At 45.6% G+C, this 27907-nt stretch overlaps 1 protein-coding gene and 1 non-coding gene across 2 annotated transcripts; one reads left to right on the forward strand and one right to left on the reverse strand.

Annotated features, from left to right (window-relative positions):
• Window positions 1–27000, forward strand: LOC139373447 (class I histocompatibility antigen, F10 alpha chain-like). Its single transcript, XM_071113941.1, has 8 exons — window positions 1–249; window positions 4285–4545; window positions 23896–24174; window positions 24540–24821; window positions 25057–25161; window positions 25474–25491; window positions 25767–25844; window positions 25971–27000. The coding sequence occupies exons 1-7, from the start codon at window positions 192–194 to the stop codon at window positions 25814–25816; spliced, it is 1053 nt and encodes a 350-aa protein (XP_070970042.1). The 5' UTR covers window positions 1–191; the 3' UTR covers window positions 25817–25844; window positions 25971–27000.
• trnaa-ugc (transfer RNA alanine (anticodon UGC)) lies at window positions 15021–15094 on the reverse strand. The gene has a single exon. It is a non-coding gene; the product is annotated as a tRNA-Ala (tRNA).
• Window positions 27001–27907: the final 907 nt, after the last annotated feature.

A 27907-nucleotide genomic window follows, 5' to 3' on the forward strand; every position in this document is an offset into this window, starting at 1 on the left:
TCAGTTCCGACCGGATTCTATTGATGCTTGAGCTGGCTAAATTATCATTGGCTCAAAAAACGACATTCAAGCGCACTATAAATTGATGCGAAAAAAAACGTCACCACAGTCGTTCCATACTACTGAAGTGGGTAACGCAGTTAGAGAGAATCTGAATATAATACCTATTGGAGATAACATACTTCGTCAACATGAAGGGTATTATCTTGCTGGTGCTGGGAATAGGCCTTCTTCATACAGCATCTGCTGGTCAGTATAAAGTTATTTTAGATTTTACATAAATATATTTCGTTTATGTAGGTAATTTATTTAAGGCCTATCGTTATGCTGACATTAATTATACTGGATTTTAGCAATGAAGTCTTGTATATATTTCCTCAGAGCCAGATGAACTCGTAGATATCATTTTTATGTTTGCATGCAGTTTGAAGGACGTTGCTAACTAGCGTTAGTTAGCGCAATGAGTGGAAGTCTATGGCTACAGATAGTCATTGCGCTAACTAACGTTAGTTAGCTTGCAAAACTACCTTCATTCTAACTTCATTCGTACTGGATGCAGATACATACTACAGCCTAAGTCTACGTTCTTTATTCCGATACAAAAAAATATGATTGATGGATTTATGCAATATGGTAATTATAAATAAAATAAAATGTAGATCTGTAGGAGTTTTGGATATTCAAAATCACTTTTGGGGCTTCCACCAAAATTGATTATTTTTTTGAACCTTTTATTTAAAAGTTAGTCAAGTTAGTCAAGAACAAAACTCATATTTAAAATGACGACATACCCCGGCAAAACCCTCCCCTAAGGAAGCTGGGATAATTGTTCTCCGGCCAATTGTGATACAAGCGGGGTTCGAACCATGCTCTGTAGTGACCACTACTTGCACTGAGATGCAGTGCCTTATGCCGCTGCGCCACTCGAGCTTCTATGTTGAATAGTGTTGAATTTATGGGAATGGAAAAACCTGAAGATTTGATGTCCATTAAGTTACGTGACTCCCCCTGTCCTGCCAAGTAATACCTTGATATGACTGTTCCCTCACCTAACTGACCAGATGATAGTGGGTTGGTACTAGATAAAGTGTTCACCTGAATGTAATAAGCGTATGAGGGGTGCAATCACGGCCCGGGAATGTTTACTATATTTTTAAGTTACAGTATGTTCAGTTTCAGTTCCAATATTTTTGTGATGAAGGTGAAGATGTAGGATATTATGAAAGTACATCAATTTGGCCTGCAAGGAAAATAAGTTTGGTATGTTATTTTGCAGTAACATCCTCAAGGTGGCAGTATAATACCAGAAATAAAGTTACTCTGCTGTCTCTTACAGAAGCAAGCGTCCCTTTGCCTCTCAAATCAAATTTGTCACATGCGCCGAATTCAACAGTTGTCGACTTTAGCGTGAAATGCTTATTAAGAGCCCTTTCCCAACGATGCAGAGTTAGATTAAAATAATAATACAAGTTAGATATGAACATTTTAAATAAAACACAAGAGGAATGAAATACACAAGAATGAGTACCAGGGAGTACCAGTACCATGTCGATGTACAGAGAGAGGTACGAGGTAGTTGAGGTAGATATGTACATATAGGCAGGGTAACGTGACTAGGCATCAGGATAGATAAAATATATATATATTTATATTTAAATAGTAGCGTTGGCATATATGATGAACATGAAAGTGGGTGGTTGTGTGTTGGCAGGTAGACAAGTGGTTAGAGCTATGGGCCATGAGCCCTAAGGTTGGTGGCTCAAATCCCTGAGCTGAGACAGTAAAAATATTTAATTATTTTCTTGAACAAGACAGTTAACCCACTGTTCCTAGGACATCGTTGTAAATAAGAATTTGTTCTTAACTGACTTGCCTAGTAAAATGTAATTGGTCAGACCTGGGCAGAAAATTGTTTTATTTTGTAGTTTATTTGAAAACTTTTAAAATACTCAAGGTTGTCAACTATACTTTATATAGTTTCAACTAAAAGTCAACTATTTTCATAGATATTCAGATACATGTCTCAGGGAAAAAAAACTAATTTGATAGTATTTTGAATACCTCTCAGAAAACTATTTGAATATATGCAAGTTATTTGAAAAAAAAAAATATTTATTTGATGGCTGTGTGTGTGTGTGTGTGTGTGTGTGTGTGTGTGTGTGTGTGTGTGGCGTCAGTATGTCTGTGTGTTATGTGTGTGCATAAGTAATGTATGTGCGTGTGTGTTGGTTTGTGTGAGCGTGTGTGGGTGGGTAGAGACTTGTGAGTGTGCATAGAGTCAGTGCAAGATAGGGTCAATGCAGATAGTCCGGGTAAGGATTTGAAGCTCTCTCGGAGCCTGTTGGTCAGAGAACCGATGATCCTGTACTGCTTGCTGGTCTGTAGCGGAGAGAACATTCTATGGCTTAGGTGGCTGAAGTCTTTTCGGGCCATCCACTGACATCGCCTGATATAGAGGTCCTGGATGGCAGGGAGTTTGGCCCCTGTGATGTACTGAGACACGGGACGATAGTAATTTAAGGTTCCTTGGAGTTTCTGGAGAACAGGGATAATGGTGGTCAGCTTGAAACATGTTGGGATTACAGACTGGGACAAGGAGAAGTTGAAAATGTCTGCGAAGACCCTTGCCAGTTAGTCTGCGCATGCTCTGAGAATGTGCCCTGGTATTCCGTCTGGCCCAGCAGTCTTCAATCAAACAATCAAATGTATTTATATAGCCCTTCTTACATCAGCTGATGTCACAATGTGCTGTACAGAAACCCAGCCTAAAACCGCAAACATCAAGCAATGCAGGTGTAGAACTACGGTGGCTAGGAAAAACTCCCTAGAAAGGCCAGAACCTAGGAAGAAACCTAGAGAGGAACCAGGCTATGAGGGGTGGCCAGTCCTCTTCCGGGTGAAGATTATAACAGAACATGGCCAAGATGTTCAAATGTTCATAGATGACCAGCAGGGTCAAATAATAATAATCACAGTGGTTGTCGAGGGTGCAACAGGAGTAAATGTCAGTTGGCTTTTCATAGCCGATCATTGAGAGTATCTCTACCATCCTGCTGTCTCTAGAGAGTTGAAACAGCAGGTCTGGGACAAGGTAGCACGTCCGGTGAACAGGTCAGGGTTCCATAGCCAAAGACAAAACAGTTGAAACTGGAGCAGCAGCACGGCCAGGTGGACTGGGGACAGCAAAGTCATCAGGCCAGGTAGTCCTGAGGCATGGTCCTCCGAGAGAGAGAGAGAGAGAGAGAGAGAAAGAAAGAAAGAAAGAGAGAATTAGAGAGAGAACATACTTAAAATCACACAGGACACCTTGCGAGTGTTAACCTGTTTAAAAGTCTTAATCACATCGTCCTATAGCTTGCTCAGTGACAACAGTGGGGTGCTACTGACATAATCAGAAAGAGGCTAAACAGTCAATTCTGCCAGCTTTGAGAAACAGAATTGACCATTTACCTTCCTCTCTGAATATGATGTCAGTGTCACCCCACAGTACTGTGACCACTGATAGGTATTTCCCCTGGACTACAAAAATCAAGAAAATGTTAATGTGTTTTTGCAGTTTTCTCCCTTTAATTAAATATAATCCGCTAATAGTCTATCATAGAAGTCTATTTTTATCCCGTATTACATTTAGCTGAGTCTGCACTGAATCAAATAGTATAGATCACTTGGTAGTTCCTATCAGGGGATGAATACAGTATAAGGTTGAATGTAAAGGTGCTAAAAAGTAGTGCCATCTTATCTATTAGTCTTACAGTGATAGTGGTCTTGGGCCTGAGTTATTATCAGTGTAAGTCTGACACATTCGTTCCGAACATGAACACACATACTGTACATTTGGAAGGGATACCGTGCTTTCACTTGAGTATATCACAGGTAATGAATTCACAGAAATATCTGCTATGAATGTCACATTGTTCCATTTCAGAATACTTTTCTTAATGTTCAGTGTCTCCATCTATATATCAGACACTGATTCCAGATAATTATCTTGATAAAACGTTGTTGTCTGATACACAGCACGTGTAATATCTTGGTGTTACATGGTGTCTTAGCAACTTTCCTTTTAAAAATGTCATCCTGCAGTATAACAAAAACACCTATTTTGGTAAAAAGTAAAAGTGTTCAAAGTAATATGTAATAAACAACCAGTTTATTTAACAGTAGTGTGGAGGAAACTAAAATCGTGAATATAGAGAAAATGTCAACCTCAGTTTTGCGTATATGGCTTTGAAAAATGATTGTCTGTTCAGAATTCAACATTAACATTGACTTTCTTTCCTCTAGTGACTCACTCCCTGAAGTATTTCTACACCGCATCTTCTGAAGTTCCCAACTTCCCAGAGTTCGTGGTTGTGGGGATGGTGGATGGTGTTCAGATGTTTCACTATGACAGCAACAGCCAGAGAGCGGTGCCCAAACAGGACTGGGTAAACAAGGCAGCAGACCCACAGTACTGGGAGAGGAACACTGGGAATTGCAAGGGTAGCCAGCAGACTTTCAAAGCCAACATCGATACTGCAAAGCAGCGTTTTAACCAAAGTGGAGGTAAATCCTTCATCTTTACTTCATCTGATCAGTTGCACTTGTGTTTGTGCTTATAAACTATCAAAACGGGCACTTCCTTATTCTAGGAGACAAGAATTACACAGGATTAGAGAAGTGATCGCTAAAGTTACAGATCTAGAATATCAGGGATGTACAGATCCGCTCCTCCCGTCCTGTTTCTGTTTTCTCCACACACTTACCACTCAGCATCATTTGCTGATATCAGTATTTCAAAGCATCTAGCATGGTCTCCTTTGTTTCTATGCTTATGTTTACTGTATGTATGGTCCCAATTCTTTCTCCTGGACACCAGCACAGCATTAATTTTATTACTACTGTGTACTGTTTTAAGTGTGTGAGGTACAGAGGACAATGACCATACCACTACTGTAAATGGCATCGAACTATAAGCATGCCATCTTTATGCTTGTATGGCATTGGTAAGGTCACTCTCCAATCACCTGAGTGGCAGGTTGGTGAATGTCAGATCTCAATGTGATTTCTATTTGAGATACTTGTGTAGGTTTAATTTGTCAGTCATTCAGCGAGTCCCTCTAGTCTGATCTGTGGGGCTTCATGCTGTGTGTGTACTGTGTGTGTGTGTGTGTGTTATCCACACTACCCAGCTGTGTGCTCCCAGTCGGTGTCCCCCACAGTATAGCTGTAGTCTCCTCAGCCTCCCTGAGTGTCTCTCTGATCTGATGGGACTGTAGAGCTGTAGTCTCCTCAGCCTCCCTGAGTGTCTCTCTGATCTGATGGGACAGTAGAGAGAAGCAGAGGAGCAGAACATGGTGATGATGATGGTGATAGTGATGGTGATAGTGATGATGATGGTGATAGTGATGATGATAGTGATAGTGATGATGATAGTGGTGATGTGTGTTTAGTCTTCTCTGCTCTAATGGGCCAAAGCTCCCAGTGACTCCCTGTGGACTCTGCTGCTGGAGCTGATCAGGCCTCTCACAGGAAGTAACTCTACTAGGGCTGACCCCATTTAGTCAACTGGTTGATTGTTTGGTCGCTAGGCTGTTGGTCGACTGAGATTTCTTTAGTGGAACAGTTGCAAATTGTTAGTTTTTTTGCACGGTGCACACGCCACCTGTCTGATTTGCTCTTATCTCAGTAGACTAATCCATTAAGGTGATGATGGCACAGTCCATCAAAGACATGCTACTGAAATTGGATCTGTTTCTATTATATAAGAATAACGGTGCAACACTAATAAAAATGATATTATTTTATATCAAATGCGCTTTCACCCACGTTGGTAGTTGTCGCTGTCCGCGGTTCTTAAAGATCTACAATGCGCCATTGAATTGGCGCCTTTCCCTATATGTTGCTATGTGCATAATAGCTAAGTTAACCAGCGTATTGGTGTTGAGAACAATGTGGCGGAGGCAGCATAGAAGTGAGGAGACGAGGAAACAGCCCTTGCCTTAATTGTGAAAGAAAGGTGAGGAGAGAGGAAACTCAACTTAATTAGGTCTGTAATCAACAGCCCAACTGTTAAACGTTCCTGGCTTTGTAAATCATCCATATACATCTCCAGAAATAAGACAGATCCTGCTTGTGTTGCCTGGTTGAGTGTTTAATAGCCTACTGATTCCAAGCGTCGTGCAACTGCAACATGTCGGATAAAACAGTTTCACAAATGCGGATGTTTTTAATATTTGCTACGCTGTAATAAAGGCATTACTATTTTTTTTTCGTTAGAAAAGACTGGTATTACTTATACTTGATTTAGTGTTGTTTACTCTGTTTCAAACGGGCAGAAAAATGATATTGTAATCTAACAGCATCTGTTTTGTCACACAATATGCACGCAGCTCTCACGCCTATACCCTCCTTTATCTTGATCTCCTTCTCACTGTTATTATCAAAGTTATTATTGTGATCATTATAATAATAAGTAATGAAGTTATCATTAGTAGGCTTCGTAGAGTAGTAGCCCTGTATAACCAGCATTGAGCTGGAGGCGTAAGAGCGCGTCCTGTTAATACTGTAACTTACTTACTGGCCAGTATTTCAATATAGACTACTGTATCAATCGATCAATCATTCATTCATGTCATCACACAGACCAGTCATTCATGTCATCACACAGACCAGTCATTCATGTCATCACACAGACCAGTCATTCATGTCATCACACAGACCAGTCATTCATGTCATCACACAGACCAGTCATTCATGTCATCACACAGACCAGTCATTCATGTCATCACACAGACCAGTCATTCATGCGTTGAAATGCAATCAAGCGTTTTAGTTTTAAAACTAAATAACGAAGGGAGCCTTGAATAATTCGCCTAAACAATGAATGAACCACAATCCACGAATGCATGCAGCTGGTTTTAGTCTTTGCTATTGTGGCAATTCCCTATGAACAGGCCCTGGTAGAGGAGAGAGCTGTCCACAACGCTTCCACTAAAATCAGCTTTCCCAAACGTTACTCTTTTAGGGTGAAGTTCCTATTTATTGTGCATATCTAATATAAGTAGCTCTAATACATGTTCCTGTAGAAAAGGTGCAGAGAGATGCTTCTATCAGCTGTGTCTGTGATACGGTAACAACTGTATGTAGTCTCCTCTCTCCTGTACTAACCCTTCCTGGTCACCTGTGCTCGCTATATATACACACACACACACACACACACACACACACACGTGACCAGTGACCCATGACCCCAACTCTAGTGTACAAAACAAGGTTAAAATAACCCTTGACAGACAACATACACACGACACATAAACGGCTCCTACACACCGGCCCCTAATTGTTCTCTGACTTAAGCAAGAAACAATGATACAACAATGAAATGCAAAAAAAGGAGCCAACAATGTTTGTGTGTTTGTGTCTTCATGGAGGGATGATCTGCAGGACCAGAGGGTGCTAGCACTTAGTCCCATCTCAGCCTATAACAAGTACAGCTCTGTAGTTGCTTAGCCCATCTCAGCCTCTAACAAGGTCAGTTCTGTAGTCTCTTAGCCCCATATCAGCCTATAACAAGGTCAGCTCTGTAGTCTCTTATCCCCATCTCAGCCTATAACAAGTACAGCTCTGTAGTCACTTAGCCCCATCTCAGCCTATAACAAGTACAGCTCTGTAGTCTCTTAGCCCCATCTCAGCCTATAACAAGTACAGCTCTGTAGTCTCTTAGCCCCATCTCAGCCTCTAACAAGTACAGCTCTGTAGTCGCTTAGCCCATCTCAGCCTATAACAAGTACATCTCTGTAGTCGCTTAGCCCCATCTCAGCCTATAACAAGTACAGCTCTGTAGTTGCTTAGCCCCATCTCAGCCTCTAACAAGTACAGCTCTGTAGTCGCTTAGCCCATCTCAGCCTATAACAAGTACATCTCTGTAGTCGCTTAGCCCCATCTCAGCCTATAACAAGGTCAGTTCTGTAGTCACTTAGCCCCATCTCAGCCTATAACAAGTACATCTCTGTAGTCGCTTAGCCCCATCTCAGCCTCTAACAAGGTCAGCTCTGTAGTCACTTAGCCCATCTCAGCCTATAACAAGGTCAGCTCTGTAGTCACTTAGCCCCATCTCAGCCTATAACAAGTACAGCTCTGTAGTCACTTAGCCCCATCTCAGCCTATAACAAGTTCAGCTCTGTAGTCACTTAGCCCATCTCAGCCTATAACAAGTACAGCTCTGTAGTCGCTTAGCTCCATCTCAGCCTATAACAAGGTCAGCTCTGTAGTCTCTTAGCCCCATCTCAGCCTATAACAAGTACAGCTCTGTAGTCACTTAGCCCCATCTCAGCCTATAACAAGTACAGCTCTGTAGTCTCTTAGCCCCATCTCAGCCTATAACAAGGTCAGCTCTGTAGTCGCTTAGCCCCATCTCAGCCTATAACAAGGTCAGCTCTGTAGTCGCTTAGCCCCATCTCAGCCTATAACAAGGTCAGCTCTGTAGTCACTTAGCCCCATCTCAGCCTATAACAAGGTCAGCTCTGTAGTCTCTTAGCCCCATCTCAGCCTATAACAACGTCAGCTCTGTAGTCTCTTAGCCCCATCTCAGCCTATAACAAGGTCAGCTCTGAAGTCGTCCAAGGCAGCATCCTGTAGCACGGAGCGTGTCGTTCCTGCGTGTCTCATGTAGATAGGGTGGGCAGTAACAGCAGGGCAGCCAATCTTTCCCGGGTTGTCACCACCTTCTCCTAAGGGACCGCCAGAGACCCACACCAATCGGGTCCCAGCGGTGTGGGGTCCATCTCCACCACTGTCATCATCAGCGGGGACAATGGCCCGTGGAGCATCGCTGCCAATCAGCAACTCCACGCCGGCCCCAATACGACCCTGCTGTACATAGTCAGACGGCCCCTGTTTCACACAGTCCACAATTTTGAGTCTTTTTTTCATTATACATCTGTCAATATCTTAAATGTTCTGCGGATATCTTCAGTAAACATCTTCTCAGAGCAGTTGTTCTGGGAGAGAACGTTGTTCTCCACGTCCTTTACAGTCAGTCTTCATCTCACGCAGCCCATTCAGCAGAATGTTTATTCAACGTTCAGTGTTAAGTGTTAAGATAATACAGAGCCCAATACTCTGTTCTAATGTTCAGAAATGAAGCGTCGACATATCGGATAGCATTTCCCTATGAAACACTGGCTCCACTTCCTATTCCACAACGCTACAATTGACAAAACAGGGTTCAACTCGCACCGCGCAGCACAAGAGTGAAGCGCACGTACCAACGTCCTTTTGGTGAGCGACGGCGCGGAGGATTTGGCTCCTGGATTCTTCTCGTTTCTCCGGGAAATGTTTGCCACGACCCTTGTTCGTTGTCGTAGGCGCAGCAGGAGTGATTCCAATAATCTGACGTGCTGCATGCAAAGATCCATTAGTCCAGTTTACAACGAGAGTTAAGTTCTTACTGTTGTAGTGGCGATTCCCTATGATCAGCCTCTGACACAGGAGAGAGCTGTACACAACGCGTCCACGAGAATCAGCTTTCCCAAACGTTACTCTTTTAGGGTGAAGTTCCTATTTATTGCGCATATCTAATATAAGTAGCTCTAATACACATGTTCCTGTAGAAAAGGTGCAGAGAGATGCTTCTATCAGCTGTGTCTGTGATACGGTAACAACTGTATGTCGTCTACTCTCTCCTGTACTAACCCTTCCTGGTCACCTGTCCTAGCTATACACATGTGACCAGTGACCCATGACCCCAACATATAGTCCCCTCTATTGTACAAAACAGGTTAAAATAGCCCTTGACAGACAACATACACACAACACATAAACAGGACAAAACGACTCCTACAGCTGTAATAAAGGCTTTATATATATTTTCTGTTTTATTCATTGGAACAGACTCTCTGGTACACTTATCAGTTATTTAGTGTTGTTTACACTGTTCCACATGGTCAGAAAACATGATATTGTAATGTAACAGCACCTGTTTGTCACCCGTCACACAGTGCTTTCTCCTAGACCCTCCTTTTATGTGATCTCCAGTAGTTTCCACACATCTGACTTCCCGTTTCCCTCCTGAGCAACCAGTAAACATTCCCCCGTTTCCAGTTTCTTTTTTTCCATCCTCCGCATCCTTTTAGTTGTGTTGCGGTGTTGGGTGTTTGTTCTAACCAGTGTGTTGATGTGATTATGAAAAGCTATAGATCCGGCCCTATTGGTCACGTGCATGCGATGCGTACACGCGTCACGTAAAGAGAGCGAGGGTTGAGGGAATAGGGAATGTTTTTCCTAAACAAATTAGGGATTTCGGTTTCAACTTCTCCCAGTCCGAGAAACAAGTTAGAAACTACACGGCTGTAATTGTGAAGCTTCAGCGCGGACAGCGGCGATAAACGCTTGCTGTGCTGTGGTGCCTGTTCGCTGCAGCAGGGAGGAGAGAGCGACAACGTGCGCCACTCACAGGCACTCGCTGTCATTTTTAACACAGCGTAGTCCTCCTGAGTCATTTGTTTGTCTTCAGTATTTCATCAAACAGTCTATATATAAAAAAATACACGTTTTGACAAAGAACAGACGACTCTCGGTCGACCAAGATTTTGTTTTGTCAGGGGGCTGCCCTACTCTACACACTCACACACACCCACCCACACACTCAGGATCTGGGGATCACACACACACACACACACTGTATTGCTCCAGTAGACTCACGTTGAGAGATCATCTTCCTCATGAGTCTCTCCATCTTTCTCTCCTGTTGTTCCTGACTGAACAGAGGATCCTCTCACTTCCTCTATTTATCTCTGACATCATCACTAGAGGACAGTCTTCATTTATCAACAGGGTTTTATTCATTGACACACCTCACTGAAAACTACAGTCTTACACAACATCCATTAGTTAGAATAACACTACTGTACTGAACACGACGTGCATCTTCAACACATTAGATAGAACCAAGCCAACTTCAGCTGGTGTAGAATAGATCCACACTCTGAGTCTCCTCATCAACTCTCTCTGTGTCCGTGGTGAAGGTGTGACGACATCATCACTGTCACGGTTTTCTGTATGGGAAGGAGAGTCAGACCAAAATGCGGCGTGGCTATTGCGATCCATGTTTAATGAAACAAAGTAAACATGAATCAATTACAAAAACAATAAACGTAACACGAAAACCGAAACAGCCTAATACTGGTGCAAAGTAACACAGGAACAAGGACAATCACCCACAAACACACAGTGAAACCCAGGCTACCTAAGTATGATTCTCAGAGACAACTAATGACACCTGCCTCTGAGAACCATACTAGGCCGAAACATAGAAAAACAAACAGACTGCCCACCCAACTCACGCCCTGACCATACTAAATAAATACAAAACAAAAGAAATAAAGGTCAGAACGTGACAGTACCCCCCCCCCCCCCCTCAAAGGTGCGGCCGCAAAACCTTAACCTATAGGGGAGGGTCTGGGTGGGCGTCTGTGCGCGGTGGCGGCTCTGGTGCTGGACATGGCCCCCACTTCACCATAGTCTTAGTCTGACTTATTGTCCGCTTCCGTGGCCTCCTAACCACGGCGACCCTTCTCAATGGACAGAGGGGCAGCAGCTCGGGACAGAGGGGCAGCAGCTCGGGACAGAGGGGCGTCAGCTCGGGACAGAGGAGGGGCAGCAGCTCGGGACAGAGGAGGGGCAGCTCGGGACAGAGGGGTGGCAGCTCGGGACAGAGGAGGGGCGGCAGCTCGGGACAGAGGAGGGGCGGCAGCTCGGGACAGAGGAGGGGCGGCAGCTCGGGACAGAGGAGGGGCGGCAGCTCGGGACAGAGGGGCGGCTGCTCTGGACAGAGGGGCGGCTGCTCTGGACAGAGGGGCGGCTGCTCTGGACAGAGGGGCGGCTGCTCTGGACAGAGGGGCGGCTGCTCTGGACAGAGGGGCGGCTGCTCTGGACAGAGGGGCGGCTGCTCTGGACAGAGGGGCGGCTGCTCGGGACAGAGGGGCGGCTGCTCGGGACAGAGGGGCGGCTGCTCGGGACAGAGGGGCGGCTGCTCGGGACAGAGGGGCGGCTGCTCGGGACAGAGGGGCGGCTGCTCGGGACAGAGGGGCGGCTGCTCGGGACAGAGGGGCGGCTGCTCGGGACAGAGGGGCGGCTGCTCGGGACAGAGGGGCGGCAGCTCGGGACAGAGGGGCGGCAGCTCGGGACAGAGGGGCGGCAGCTCGGGACAGAGGGGCGGCAGCTCGGGACAGAGGGGCGGCTGCTCGGGACAGAGGGGCAGGGGCGGCTGCTCGGGACAGAGGGGCTCGGGCGGCTGCTCGGGACAGAGGGGCTCTGGCGGCCCCTGGCTGACTGGCGGCCCCTGGCTGACTGGCGGCCCCTGGCAGACTGGCGGCCCCTGGCAGACTGGCGGCCCCTGGCAGACTGGCGGCCCCTGGCAGACTGGCGGCTCCTGGCAGACGGGCGGCACTGGCGGCGCTGGGCAGACGGGTAGCGCTGGGCAGACGGGCGGCACTGGCGGCGCTGGGCAGACGGGCGGCTCAGGCGGCGCTGGGCAGACGTGTGACTCCGGCTGCGCTGGAGAGGAGGAAGGCTCTGGTAGCGCCGGAGAGGCGGGAGACTCCGGCAGCGCTGGAGAGGCGAGGCGCACTGTAGGCCTGATGCGTGGTGTTGGCACTGGTGGTACTGGGCCGAGGACACGCACAGGAAGCCTGGTGCGGGGAGCTGCCACCGGAGGGCTGGGGTGTGGAGGTGGTGACGGATAGACCGGACCGTGCAGGCGCACTGGAGCTCTTGAGCACCGAGCCTGACCAACCTTACCCGGTTGAATGGTCCCGGTCGCCCTGCCAGTGTGGCGAGGTGGAATAGCCCGCACTGGGCTATGCAGACGAACCGGGGGGACTGTGCGCAAGGCTGGTGCCATGTAAGCCGGCCCAAGGAGACGCACTGGGGACCAGATGCGTAGAGCCGGCTTCATGGCACTTGGCTCGACGCTCACTCTAGCCCGGCCGATACGTGGAGCTGGAATGTACCGCACCGGGCTATGCACCCGCACTGGAGACACCGTGCGCACCACAGCATAACACGGTGCCTGCCCGGTCTCTCTCGCCCCCTGGTAAGCACAGGAAGTTGGCTCAGGTCTCCTACCTGGCGTAGCCATACTCCCTGTGTGCCCCCCCAATACATTTTTGGGGCTGACTCTCTGGCTTCCGTCCGCGCCGTCGTGCTTGCTTCGCCAACTCCATTCTCCTATAACCTTCCGCACACTGCTCCATTGAATCCCAGGCGGGCTCCGGCACTCTCCCTGGGTCGACCGCCCACCTGTCTATTTCCTCCCAAGTAGTATAGTCTATACTCTTGTCGTCAAAAACGTCCTCCCATGTCCATTCCTCTCGCTGCTCCTGCTGCCGTTTCTCCTGCTGTACCTTGGGGCGGCGACACTCCCCTGGCTTTGCCCAGGGTCCTCTCCCATCGAGGATTTTTTCCCAAGTCCAGAAGTCCTTCTTATGCTGCTCCTGCCCGTTACCACGCCGCTTGGTCCTGTTACGGTGGGTGATTCTGTCACGGTTTTCTGTATGGGAAGGACAGTCAGACCAAAATGCGGCGTGGCTATTGCGATCCACGTTTAATGAAACAAAGTAAACATGAATCAAATACAAAAACAATAAACGTAACACGAAAACCGAAACAGCCTAATACTGGTGCAAAGTAACACAGGAACAAGGACAATCACCCACAAACACACAGTGAAACCCAGGCTACCTAAGTATGATTCTCAATCAGAGACAACTAATGACACCTGCCTCTGATTGAGAACCATACTAGGCCAAATCATAGAAAAACAAACATAGACTGCCCACCCAACTCACGCCCTGACCATACTAAATAAATACAAAACAAAGGAAATAAAGGTCAGAACGTGACAATCACACTGTAGAGGTCTGAGCTGATCTGTTTTATTCCAGTCTGGTTGAACAACTAACACATGATGATAGAGATCCCACTGGCAGACTGAATCTGGAGGACAGATGGAGCCGTTGATTCACTGTGTTGGTGTGTGTGTGTGTTATCCACAGGGCCCAGCTGTGTGCGCCCCCCTACAGTGGTTCCTCGTTTAAAAGTAGTGTCATACTGCAGCACAGCTTGTAGGGTGCTGGGGTACGGTACAGCATGTCACAGTGCTTGACGTCAGATTATTCTGCTGTCAGCCGTTGTTGCCGTTAATGCTCGTTGAAACCTCCAGCGGGCATCTTTAAACCTCCAGCGGGAGTCTTTGAAACTTGAAACCTCCAGCGGGCGTCTTTGAAACCTCCAGCGGGCGTCTTTGAAACCTCCAGCGGGCGTCTTCATAAAGCTTTGCTTACTTCCCCAAGTAATCCTACAGAGGTCCATGCAGGCCAGACGTTTTGATCCCTATACCCTATCAGAGGTCCATGCAGGCCAGACGTTTTGATTCCTATACCCTATCAGAGGTCCATGCAGGCCAGACATTTTGATCCCTAAACCCTATCAGAGGTCCATGCAGGCCAGACGTTTTGATTCCTATACCCTATCAGAGGTCCATGCAGGCCAGACGTTTTGATTCCTATACCCTATCAGAGGTCCATGCAGGCCAGACGTTTTGATTCCTATACCCTATCAGAGGTCCATGCAGGCCAGACGTTTTGATTCCTATACCCTATCAGAAAGAGCATAGCAATGTAATGAATTTCTTTGACATGAAGCAACCCATAGCCTCAGCTACTATAGAACAGAAATACATCTTAAAACACGCTATTCTGTTCTTTTGAAATAAATAGTCTTAGTATCATGTTTTGTCTTTTATGATATTTATCTTAATGGAGGCCTACTGCTGGAGTGTAAGATACACGTGTTTGGGTAAATCCAGGGACAGGTGGGTTCAAGGTTTTGATTGTATTGACGTGGAGCTGTAGGACGGTTTTACTGCAGCTGTCTGAACATAACTTACATACCGGCCTGAAGGCCTGCGTCAACATACTGGCCCTCAATCAATCATTCATGGATTTGTGCTCATCATCACCCCAGGTGGCACACATACTGGTCCCGCGTGGGAGTCAAACCCACAACCCTGGCGTTGCAAGCACCATGCTCTACCAACTGAGCTACACGGGACTGGACTAGCCTTTTAGTGACTTTGTTTTGTGGGTGAAATGAAGAGAGAAGATTCATGTTAAAGTCTCGTTTATGAGGATATTGCTACACCATCAAGTTGTTAAAAGAACTCCAGCACCGAGAAGAGAAAAGGAGCCGTGAATAATGACATGGTAAATCAACCGGCAACATGTCGGCTAAACCAGGAACGAATTTGACTGTTATTAATCTTGGCTGTGCTAAAGACTTTAAAACCTTTTCGGTTAGAATAGACCATATGGGATTGATTCTAATTTGTTAGTCGGTTATTCTTGTGTTTGTTGCGTTTCCACGGTTAGAAATGCTCGGAGAACAGATGAATCACGCGTTCTGTAATGAGCAGGCAGAGCTTGCTCCTCCTACCCTCCTTGATCTCCGTCTTCACGTCATTCTCATTAGTAGATAAACATCCATTAATACATCTCAAGTCCCTAAAAATAGAAATCAACTTGGCAAGAGTCGTCCTGCTAATAGCCCATCGTGGGTGGAGGGATTGTTGCCTCGGCCTGTCTGAGGTGGACTTCCAGAGCTCACTGGTGTGCCTGGCATTGTGACTCCCATCTCGTTCCTCGCCCTCTTCAACGCCTCATTCTCCGTCAATGCCGCCTGGCTCTGGACCAATGCATCAGCTGTGGCCCGTGTCTCTGCCCTCCGAGAATGTTTCTCTCTCTGCTGGTCTGCCTTCGATGACTCGATCTCCGTCTTCAAAGTTTGAGTCTGATCCGTGTGCACCTTCATCAGAGGAGCGGAGTGGTACCGCCCTGAGCCCCCATCGATTACAGTGGGCTATGATAGAAACAGTAGGTCAATGATTAATTACAAGTGGCGATAAACACTCTCTACCCCTACACACAAATGCTGTGTACAGAAACCCATTTTAAGAATCTAGCAAAACGCACCTCTTTCTTGGCAACCATGTGTTTTTTGGGGTGCGCCCCGTTGTTCAGTCCTTTGTCCACTGATCTCCACGGGACGGTTGTCGGCATGGTTGTATGCTCTGCAAACACACGTTCACGTTTTTTAGTGTACAATTATCGATTTTATTACACAGTATGCCTACACATTGATAGGCTATTTTCTTGAATAGAAAATGCACTGAAATCAAAATGCCTTTTTAGTTTCAGTGATCCTCTCAGCTCCGGCTCATTTTCAAGTCCTCTGGTGGTTACGGTCCTAAACCCTGGAACGGGTAGCACCACAGAAAGAAAACTATGTCCACTCGGTCTGTTCTCTTTGGTCGCAATGAAACAATTCTGAGGTGAACAGATGATTTCTGAATGGTAACTGTGTTAAGGGTGGAGTTTGGGGCGGGGTGAGGAGTACTGGAAAGGTGTGACTCTAGGTTACGATAGGCCATCAGTCTACAGCAGACCTCCCACTGTCCTCGCTGGGATGATGCTGTAACGCATAATGTAGCATCACGACCAGGATCACTATTCAGTGAAGTCACACGATTTTGGGCTTTCAGGAGGAATGGAAACGTTTCCAAAATACTATTAGACTTGGGGGGGGGGGGGGGATTACGGTCACGGACAGTACTATTCTCGCAAACTCTATCGTCAGACTCCTGTGTTACATCGTCCAGTTACAGCTTCTTCTGACAAAGTAGAAACAAAAAGAAAAGTGTATTGTTTTGAGTGTGCTCGCGCGGGACAGAGGAAGAGGAATTCTTACGCTGTTGTTTTTAAAAATTCAATCACTCTCTTCTTCTTTGTCCTCATCATTCTGTTCACTCAAATTCAATTGTAATACATTTTGTCTCTCCCGTTCAACAACTCCAAATCGCTTCTGCATGTGCTTCACAGGGATAACTTTGACATAACATGGTATAGGTTCATGAAATAATCAACCCTCTACACACTCACCTGTCACCCTCAGGACCTGGGGGTCACACACACGTACAGCTCCAGTAGGCTGACACTAGAGCCTATTCCCCTGAGAGAGAATGAAAAAAAGCGACCCGGCTCTACGTATTTGACCAGTTTGTGACTCACCGACTCTGCCCCACGGTTCGAGGGGGAATAGGGGATAGCCGAGGGTGACGGGGGGGAGTGTTGTAGAGAGTTTCCCTGAGAGGCCTGATCAGCTCCAGCAGCCGATCCCACAGGGAGTCACTGGGAGCAGTCCCAAGAGTTAACACACGGGAACTTCATTCACACACAGGAGAACATGAACACGGGGGTGAAACGTGAACGGTAGTGGTTCTGTAATGGACAGAAACAGAGGGAATGAATACACACATACCCAATGACTACAGCAGGGCACAAAGGCAGAGATACAGAATGTTACAGAATACAGCAGTAATGACTGTATAGATTGCGTATGCCACCTGCAGAGTATTACAGCACACAGTAAACTCACGAGGGGCAACATGCAATAGACAACAGTAGTAACTAACTATGAAGAACGGTATACACACGTCACAACTCACTTCGGGCAGCACTCCAACCAATCCAGAGATATGAGTGAGTCCAGTTGTTGACGGGCAGAGACAGAGATGTTGCTCTCTGCCACTGCTTGAGGGAGACTGACAGTATTGTGTGACCTGCAGAGTCAAGAGGACGGGGAGATGTCCAGCCCCCTAGTAACCTCCCTAGCAACCTATCAGGGCACAGGTCATTCAGGTCGGAGAGAGTTTGAGAGGCAGGTTTATGGTACCCTCTAGATCAGTGTTTCTCAGCTGGTTTTGCCTGCAGACCCAAATTTGACAGTGACAATTGAGTCGCGACCCAATACTATGGACTGTCGATGATTACCTTTTGTAATGTTGTGTTGCAGCTGCCTTCCTGGGAAAGCTTCACTTGTAAAATAGACTCTTGTCTCAGTTATGGTGGTAAAGAAAGTCATTACACAGCCATGTTAACTAGGAAGACATTTATTATCAGTTAAGAGACTGAGCCATTTTTTTTTGTAACAGTATTTTTATTGGAATTTCACAATTTTCACCCATATTAAGAGATACAACAACAGATACAAAGCAACAAAAAAACAGCACTCACACATACCTACGCATATATATATAAATATATATATATATATACATACATACACACATACATATACATACACACATGCATATACACATATATACGCGGACGCACATACATACCACACACACCCATACATACGTACACCATTTCCATCTTCCCGCTCGGTGCTTCTCTCACCCCGTCCCCATCATTGCGTCTCTCAATACATACATTTTAAACAAACGTACAAACAGAAATTAAACAAAACAAAAAAGCTCCGTTTAGAATGAGCCATTTAATTAGGAGGCCAGTCCAGGAGTGGGGTGTAATACATGATCAGACTCAGAACATCAAAACCAGTCCAATAATGTCAATGAACAGTAACGCATACCAGTGTTTAGAGTAGAGAAAACAACCATCATCAGGAATTCTTCATCCTCAATTACCACGGGAATAGTTTCACAAGCTTGAAATGTCTTTTTAAAGGTGTACGTTTTTAACCCGTTCAATAAAATGTCATATGAATGTCAGAGCTAATTAACCATGATAATTAACATAGTGAACAATAACTAATTCACCTGTTTATTTATTGTGTATGTGTGTCTGAGACCTATCGGTGGGGGGGAGGTTTCTGCAGTTTGATAAGTTCACTGAAGTCTGAGGAGATGGTTGACAGGCCAACTTGGAGGTCATGCTGGCTGCCCAGTTTGTTTCTGCTTTTAGTTTTCAGCACGGCCATAGCAGAGGAGAGCTTTCACACAGACGGGTAGTGCTGAACGGCAGCATGACTCATGACAGGCGAGAGCAGGATACTCTCCCATTACGCTGCAGCAGAACTGTGGCGGTGTCATTTCCCGGGAAGCGCATGCTCAGTCCGCCATCAAATGACAGCACCATCAGCAGATCCTTTTCGTTGCCTGGCAACGTGACGCTTCCCATCTCCACTCGAAAGTCCTGTCATCTAGTCCCCTGTTCTCCTACGGGAAGTGGTCGCTCTCCTCCGGGAAGTAGTCGCAAAACTTTCCCAGCAGCTTGACCAAGATGATGTTTAAGGGTTTTTCTTCAGTGTGACGCGGTGCGCTATGTTGATCGGATTCTGAATCTCTACATCAGCATTGGGAAACATGATTTGCCCAAACGGTAAGCTTCATCTTGAAGGCATCCACTTTGTCCCTCTGTTCAAATCGATTGCGCCCCCCTCCCCTTGCATTGACACGTTGAGAGAATTCAGATGATCAGAAATATCCGCCAGGCAGGCGACCTGCGCGAGCCGTTCCTCACAATGGAAATGTTCCTCACAATGGAAATGTTCCTCACAATGGAAATGTTCCTCACAATGGAAATGTCCGAAGCTCATAAAAGCGACTCAACAGTTTACCCCTGGAGAGCCAGCGGACCCCTGCATGATAAAGCACCTGCTGGTGCTCGCTCTCCAAATCCCTGCAGAAGGCCTGGAAACACCTGCTTAACCTGGAACTCTTTTTGATATAGTTGACACACTTGATCACATTGTGGAGGGTGGTGTGGAGCTCAGGCACCATGTCCTTCGCTGCCAAAGCCTCCCTGTGTAGGAAGCAGTGGTTAAACATCTCACTCGGTGCTCTCGCCAGGATCCACTTTACTACCCCAGAGCGCTGTCCCGTCACGGCAGCTGCCCCATCAGTGGTCACACCGACGCACCCATCCCAGGCCAGTCCCACGGAGACCAAGTACATGTCCACTGTGTTAAAGACAGCCTCTGGCCAGTCCCACGGAGCCCAGGTACATATCCACTGTGTTAAAGACAGCCTCTGGCCAGTCCCACGGAGCCCAGGTACATATCCACTGTGTTAAAGACAGCCTCTGGCCAGTTCCACAGAGCCCAGGTACATATCCACTGTGTTAAAGACAGCCTCTGGCCAGTCCCACGGAGCCCAGGTACATATCCACTGTGTTAAAGACAGCCTCTGGCCAGTTCCACAGAGCCCAGGTACATATCCACTGTGTTACAGACAGCCTCTGGCCAGTCCCACAGAGCCCAGGTACATATCCACTGTGTTACAGACAGCCTCTGGCCAGTCCCACAGAGCCCAGGTACATATCCACTGTGTTACAGACAGCCTCTGGCCAGTCCCACAGAGCCCAGGTACATATCCACTGTGTTAAAGACAGCCTCTGGCCAGTCCCACAGAGCCCAGGTACATATCCACTGTGTTACAGACAGCCTCTGCAGTGGTGGTGGTGGGCAAATCAGCACTAAAAAGGAACTGGTCCTCCAAGTTGTTATCCCAGACGTGTCTGACATAGACCATTAGAATGGCATGGTTAGCCACATCTGTGGATTCATCCGGCTGCAGTGTCTGACATAGACCATTAGAATGGCATGGTTAGCCACATCTGTGGATTCATCCGGCTGCAGTGTCTGACATAGACCATTAGAATGGCATGGTTAGCCACATCTGTGGATTCATCCGGCTGCAGTGTCTGACATAGACCATTAGAATGGCATGGTTAGCCACATCTGTGGATTCATCCGGCTGCAGTGCGTTATGGCCATTTGCGCTGATGCTCTCTGATGTCTGGCGCGTTTTGTCCTCAGACACGTCCAGGATTCTCCTCCTCGCGGTGTCATTGGATAGGGGGTGTGGTTTGAAGTGTGTTGGCGGCTGACACTCCTACGGGTTCAGTGCACATATCAATCACAGCAGGGAGAATGAGATCCTCTGCGCTGGTGTGGTTTTTGTTTTTTTTGCACTTAGCAACACGCTGGACGACAAGGTATGAAGACGCAAAGTTCCTTTTCTTCTGCCGTTCAGACGTTGTTCAATGAATCGTGTTCAAGGCCTCCGGATACTGACATTTCCTTTTAAAAAAAAAAAAGTCAGCTGTCTTATCTTTGTGGCTTTTATCTTGGTGCCCAGATGCCTTTTCATTTTTGGAGGGTTTCATGCTCTCATTAGCTAACAGCTGTTTGCATAGGATCCTCTGCGGTCTACACTCACCCTGACTGTCTTCTATATATGTAAAACCATATTTGATGAAGTCGTGGGCGGCGTTCTCTCTTCTGACGGGGACCGGTGTTGTCTGCCTTGTTGGTTGACGTTGGAAGCAGCGGTAGATGAAGAGGAGAGCTGCGCGTTTTTAAAATGTGACTCTGACAGCAAGCCGACATGAGTTGAATGACAGCTGACTATCCACATGTGCAATGCCTGCAGAACACGCCTGCATAGTTATCTGTCAATCAGAAGATCTGTATTATCTGATTGGACGGGTCACATTTAAAACTAAACAATGTTGCAGAACGACGTTTTCATTGGATCAGTGTGTCAAGTCAAATGTTTATTGGTCACATACACGTATTTAGCGGATGTTATTGGGCGTGTAGTGAAATGCTTGTGTGATTGTGTGTGTCGAGAAATATTACATTTCATTGGATCAGTGTGTGTGGGGCGAGAACGTTATTGTATTGGTCAGTGAGTGAGTGCAGCGTGAAAACCCTCCGAGTCTGAACGTAGCTAATCATTTCACCACTGCGGATGCACTGCATCTGTTAAGTCAGCAGCAATAAGCGGTGCAGCGGTATCCTGTCAAAATAAAAGTTTTGGTGCGGCAGTTAGCTTTCAAAATATATATATATTTTTGTTGTTACTTTTGTATTATATTCTTACATAAGTCTCGTGCCCCCTTAAAATCTAAAATCACGACCCCCCAGTTGAGAACCACTGCTCTAGACTGTCAGGCTCCAGTCCTGGGGGGATGGGTAGAGGAGTGTGCAGCTCCAGGTTGTGAGGTGCTGATAACAGTCACCAGCAGGGAATTAGTAACAGTTAATCTTCCTTATGTGAGTCTCTCCATCTCTCTCTCCTGTTGTTCCTGACTGAACAGAGGATCCTCTCTCGCTTCCTCTATTTATCTCTGACATCATCACTAGAGGACAGTCTTCATTTATCAACAGGGTTTTATTCATTGACACACCTCACTGAGAACTACAGTCTTATACAACAACATCAATTTGTTAGAATAACACTACTGTACTGAACACAACGTGTATCTTCAACACAGTAGATAGAACCAAGCCAACATCAGCTGGTGTAGAATAGATCCACACTCTCTGAGTCTCCTCATCAACTCTCTCTGTCTCCGTGGTGAAGGTGTGACATCATCATCACACTGTAGAGGTCTGAGCTGATCTGTTTTATTCCAGTCTGGTTGAACAACTCACACATGATAGAGATCCCACTGGCAGACTGAATCTGGAGGACAGATGGAGCCGTTGATTTACTGTGTGTGTGTGTGTGTGTGTGTGTGTGTGTGTGTGTGTGTGTGTGTGTGTGTGTGTGTGTGTTATATACACGGCCCAGCTGTGTGCTCCCCCTCTGTCCACCACAGTAGAGCTGTAGTCTCCTCAGCCTCCCGGAGTGACTCTCTGATCTGATGGGACAGTAGAGAGAAGCAGAGGAGCAGAACATGATGAGGATAGTGATGATGATGGTGATAGTGATGATGATGGTGGTGATGTGGGTTTGGTCTTCTCTGCTCTAATGGACCAAAGCTCCCAGTGACTCCCTGTGGACTCTGCTGCTGGAGCTGATCAGGCCTCTATGGGGAACTCTATATACTCACCTGTCACCCTCAGGATCTGGGATCACACACACATATAGCTCCAGTAGGCTGACATTATTGAGATAATCTTCCTCATGTGAGTCTCTCCATCTCTCTCCTGTTCCTGACTGAACAGATGATCCTCTCTCACTTCCTCTATTTATCTCTGGCATCATCACTAGAGGACAGTCTGAGGCGCCACTACAGCCTGGGGTTCGATCCTAGGCTGTGTCACAACCGGCCGTGTCCGGGAGCCCCATAGGACAGCGCACAATTGGCCCCGTGCAAGCTGACTTCGTGTGTCAGTCGAACAGTGTTTCCTCCGACACATTGGTGCGGCTGACGTCCGGGGTAAGACGTAGGCGTGCCATGTTTTCTGAGGGTGCATGACTCAACCTTTGCCTCTTCCAAGCCCACTGTTGAGGTTCAGGCCTGGTTAGTACTGGGACTGGAGACCACCTGGGAATACCAGGTGCCGTAAACTAAAAAATATATATTTTATCTAGTGTTACACTACCCAACATAAGCTGGTGTAGACTAGATACTTGGGGCGGCAGGGTAGCCTAGTGGTTAGAGCGTTGGACTAGTAACCGCAAGGTTGTAAGTTCAAACCCCCGAGCTGACAAGGTACAAAATCTGTCGTTCTGCCCCTGAACAGGCACTAGGCCGTCATTGAAAATAAGAACTTGTTCTTAACTGACTTGCCTAGTAAAATAAAGGTAAAATAAAATCTAAAATACACACACCAAGTCTCCACATTAAATAGTAAAATGGGGTGCTTATATTTGTGAAATGGAAGTATGTTTTTTACACTCCCCCTGAGTCAGAGCCAGGGATCAGCCAATGACAGCTATCCTGGAGCAATTAGGGTTAAGTGTCTTGCTCAAGAGCAGATAGACAGATTTTTCACCCGGTCAGCTCAGGGTTTTGAACTAGCAATCTTTCGGTTCCTGGCCCAACACTCTTAACCTGCCGCACTGTAGGCGATCTGCCACCCATTACTGTAACTTCCTCTGTCTCGGTGGTGAAGGTGTGACATCATCACACAGTAGGGTTCTGAGCTGGTTCTCTTTCTGTTTTTATTACGGTCTGGTTAAATCGTTTTGTTTTCTGTTTAAAGAACTAATAATAAATGATCTCACCGTCTCACCGTCAGACTGAGTCTGGAGAGCAGCCAGAAGAATGCACAGAGTTGATCATTCTCTGTCTCTCTCTTCCACTCTCTTTCTCTCAGGTGTGCACATTTTCCAGAATATGTACGGTTGTGAGTGGGATGATGAGGCTGAAGTCACAGAGGGGTTTGATCAGTATGGATATGATGGAGAGGATTTCATAGCATTTGACCTGAAAACAACGAAATGGATCGCCCCAACGCCACAGGCAGTCATCACCAAACACAAGTGGGACAGTGACACAGCTAACAATGAGTACCTAAAAAACTACTACACCCAGGAGTGCATTGATTGGCTGAAGAAGTATGTGGACTATGGGAAGAGCACTCTGATGAGGACAGGTACAGAGACACCTGACATGATGTAACTCTGTGATGTTGCAGGGTATAATATCATAATGTATTGTATTTAAGTCATAAAATGGTACTTTTGAAGAACAAAATTATTATCTTAATCATTTTGTAATTTAATCGTTTTTTTTTACATTAACCTTGCGTCCACAATACTCTGTTATTTTCTCTCCCATCTCTATCTCTGTATGTCTCTCTCTATTTCCTACACTACGCTTTCTCTCTTTCTCTTCCACACTCTTCTTTTTAACTCATGTTCTCTCTTTTTCTGCCACCCACTCTGTCATTTTCTCTTTCTATCTCCGTGTGTCTGACTATTTCCTCTATTTATTCCCTCCCCATCCCCTTCTCTCCAGTCCCTCCGTCAGTGTCTCTGTTCCAGAAGACCCCCTCCTCTCCAGTGACCTGCCACGCGACAGGTTTCTACCCCAGTGATGTCATGGTGTCCTGGCAGAAAGACGGACAAGATCACCATGAAGATGTGGAGTATGGAGAGACTCTCCCCAACGATGACGGAACCTTCCAGAAAAGCATCCACCTGACAATGACGCCTGAGGACAGGAAGAACAACAAGTATCAGTGTGTGGTTCAAGTCAAGGATATCAAGAAGGACTTCATCGAGGTTCTGACTGACCAGGGTAAGAGGGAGAGATTCAAATATACACTATACCCAACCTTCCTACTGAATGTGCCCAATATTCTTAATTTCTAAGTTCACTCATCTGTTTAGGGGCGCTACCTTTCTGACTGCATGTTCTCCTTGACCTCCTGACCTTTTATTGACATTGACAAGGATGCTGCTTACAGTTAATTTTTTGATGAAAATGTACCATCTAGTACTATAGTCTGAATGCTCTGTTCTGATGATTACAGATGCCGCCAACATTGTCCCCATCATTGGAGGGGTGGTAGCTCTCCTCCTGGTCGTCGTTGCTGTTGTTGTTGGGGTCGTCATTTGGAAGAAGAGGAGCAAGAAAGGTGAGTGAGGAGAGAACGACCCTTTCTATTTTCCTATGTAGGCGACATTGTCATCTTAGATATTATCAGCTGTGTTTTAGTTAGCTTAGAAGAAATTTACAGTCAAGTGTTGTAGTTAGTGATGGTAGAGGAATGTTTGGTTGAATCTGATTCATGTAAATAAAGAGGAATGTTGTATGTGATGTCTGCAGGTAGGATATGCAGTAGAAATACAGGATTCAGAATACTCTCAAACTGATGCTCTCTTGTAATATTCCACCAAACCAAGCGGTCAGAGTCAATAATAACATCACGTTCATCTCTGTGTTTCAGGCTTTGTTCCGGCCAGCAGTAAGTGCCTTCCTTCATGTTGTTCTCTATTCTGAAAAGATCACTGATTTGTGTTGTGTTGGACTGTATGATATCCATTTTAGAGTGTGGCTGTCTTTTCCATGTAGATTCTAATGCTGGTTCAAACTTAGATGTCAATTGATGTAGCTACCTAGTTAATATGGCTGCATTTACTGTGAACCATGCGTTAGGATCTTGTGAATGAACCTGAACTCATGGATGATCTTTCAATCAGTCTTTTTTTTCTAACATTAGTGGTTTCATTTCTGTTTTAGCTTCCGACACTGACTCTGAAAACTCTGGGAAAGCTGCCCCGCAGATTTGAGAGGCCTCTGCACTTCTGTAACATCAGAGTAAGTCACTTAAGGTCCCCTCGTATTAATGAGCAAACTGATACAACCATTACCACACTGGTACACAGTCTGACTGTGTATACTGTGTTTATGTATGTGTGACCTCTCTCTTCTAATGTGTTTCAGGAAGGTGCTGAAGAGGAACTTCTCAAGAACATAACACACTTATACTTGCACACACACAACACAGGAGGTTGGTGTCACCTTAATTGGGTAGAGCGGGCTTGTGGTAATTGCTAGAATGGAATGAGTGGAATGGTACCAAATACATCAAACACATGGTTTGATCTACTCCGTTCCAGCCATTATTATGAGCTGTCCTCCCCTTCAGAAGCCTCCTGTGACACACACACACTGTAAACACAGATCCATACATCCATGACAAAAATCTGCTGTCAAAAATATTATTTGGTGATTTTCATTTGAACAGTTCTACTTTCATTTAATCTATGGTTTGGCTTTTTAAAGTATTGTTATGTGTTTTTAATTGTTAAATGTTATATTGCCACTGTGAGGTTTATCTCATTCTTACAGGTATACTAGAATCATTGTTGTGAGATGTTAAATTAAGATTTGAACTTAAATTGTTCTACCGATAAATTCTACTGATTTTCTTTTAACCGAAGCCATCAATACAACCACATTTAAAAGACATTGCTGTAAACCGGAAAAAATAAATGACTTTGTGTGTGTAGCTGAACATGTGTAGGTTTTAGTGGGAGAACAGAGTAATTGTGAGACATATTCGAACTTTGCTCCCTGTCTGTTTAATTATGGCCATAAACCAGACCAGGCCTAACATCCACATGTTCCATTTGTAAATGTTTCTCTTTTAACGAAAGTGGCTTTATTGCTGTAGTTTTTATGATACGTTTGATTTCTGATATTTTTGGGGGTAGTTGGTTGTGTAGAAATAAGTTGGTGATGGGGCAAGTTGAACAATTATTTTATTGCAAATGTTTGTGCTTTGTACATTATGGATGCTCCACACAAAGCAATGATCGACCAAATCTAATGCAAGTCCAGAAAACAGCATGGCAAATTTGATCCATTTAAGAGATAGATAATGAAGCAGCGAAACCACAAATTAGAGACCAAATTCATGCGTTCTGTCATAATGCTCTTACACTTTTCAATAAAGTCTACAAAATTTGAATCAACGTGTCATACTCTGCCTTTTAATAATGTTTGCAGTAAGATATGTTCTAAACAGAAAAGGATTTCAAGTGAAACAAATATTTTGTATATGGGTTTAAGAAGAAGTAATATATATTTTGATGATCTGTATGATGATGGGGTGGCAGGTAGGCTAGTGGTGAAGAGTGTTGGGCCACTAGCCGACTAGGTAAAAATCTGTCTGCCCTTGAGCAAGACACTTAACCCCTATTGCTCCTGTAAATTGCTCTGGGTAATAGCGTCTGATGACTAAACTGTCAAATATAAATGTTTGAATAAAATACTTCTTAAAAAAGGGGGATAATCTCTACACTGTTTATTTTGTCCTGAATATTACCATATGGTACAGATTAGGATAAATCACTGCTGGTTTTCATTCTCCATTATCTTCTAATCAGGGACTGAGTCAGACCTGGAAAACCAGGTGAGTGAACTTTGGCCATTGAATCAGTGATATGTATTGATCAATAAACAGCCAGACAGAAAAGCTGAAGCAGTACATCTGCCTTCTAGGGTTGAAATGAATAGTGCTATAAAAACCTGTTGCACATAATCCTGCCTGGCAACATGACATCAACGTTGGGTTCATTTTAAAATGGGCTACTGTTGATACTGAAGACTTATGGAATGGTGTTGCTATAAGGGATGCAATTATCTTTATAACAACCCATTGGGACCTATACTATACTCCCCATGTAACTACTGTATAACACACTGGGACCTATACTATACTATACTCCCCATGTAACTACTCTATAACACACTGGGACCTATACTATACTATACTCCCCATGTAACTACTCTATAACACACTGGGACCTATACTATACTATACTCCCCATGTAACTACTGTATAACACACTGGGACTTATACTATACTCCCCATG

This window comes from Oncorhynchus clarkii, chromosome 18, assembly GCF_045791955.1.
Source record: "Oncorhynchus clarkii lewisi isolate Uvic-CL-2024 chromosome 18, UVic_Ocla_1.0, whole genome shotgun sequence".
Taxonomy (NCBI): Eukaryota; Metazoa; Chordata; class Actinopteri; order Salmoniformes; family Salmonidae; genus Oncorhynchus; species Oncorhynchus clarkii.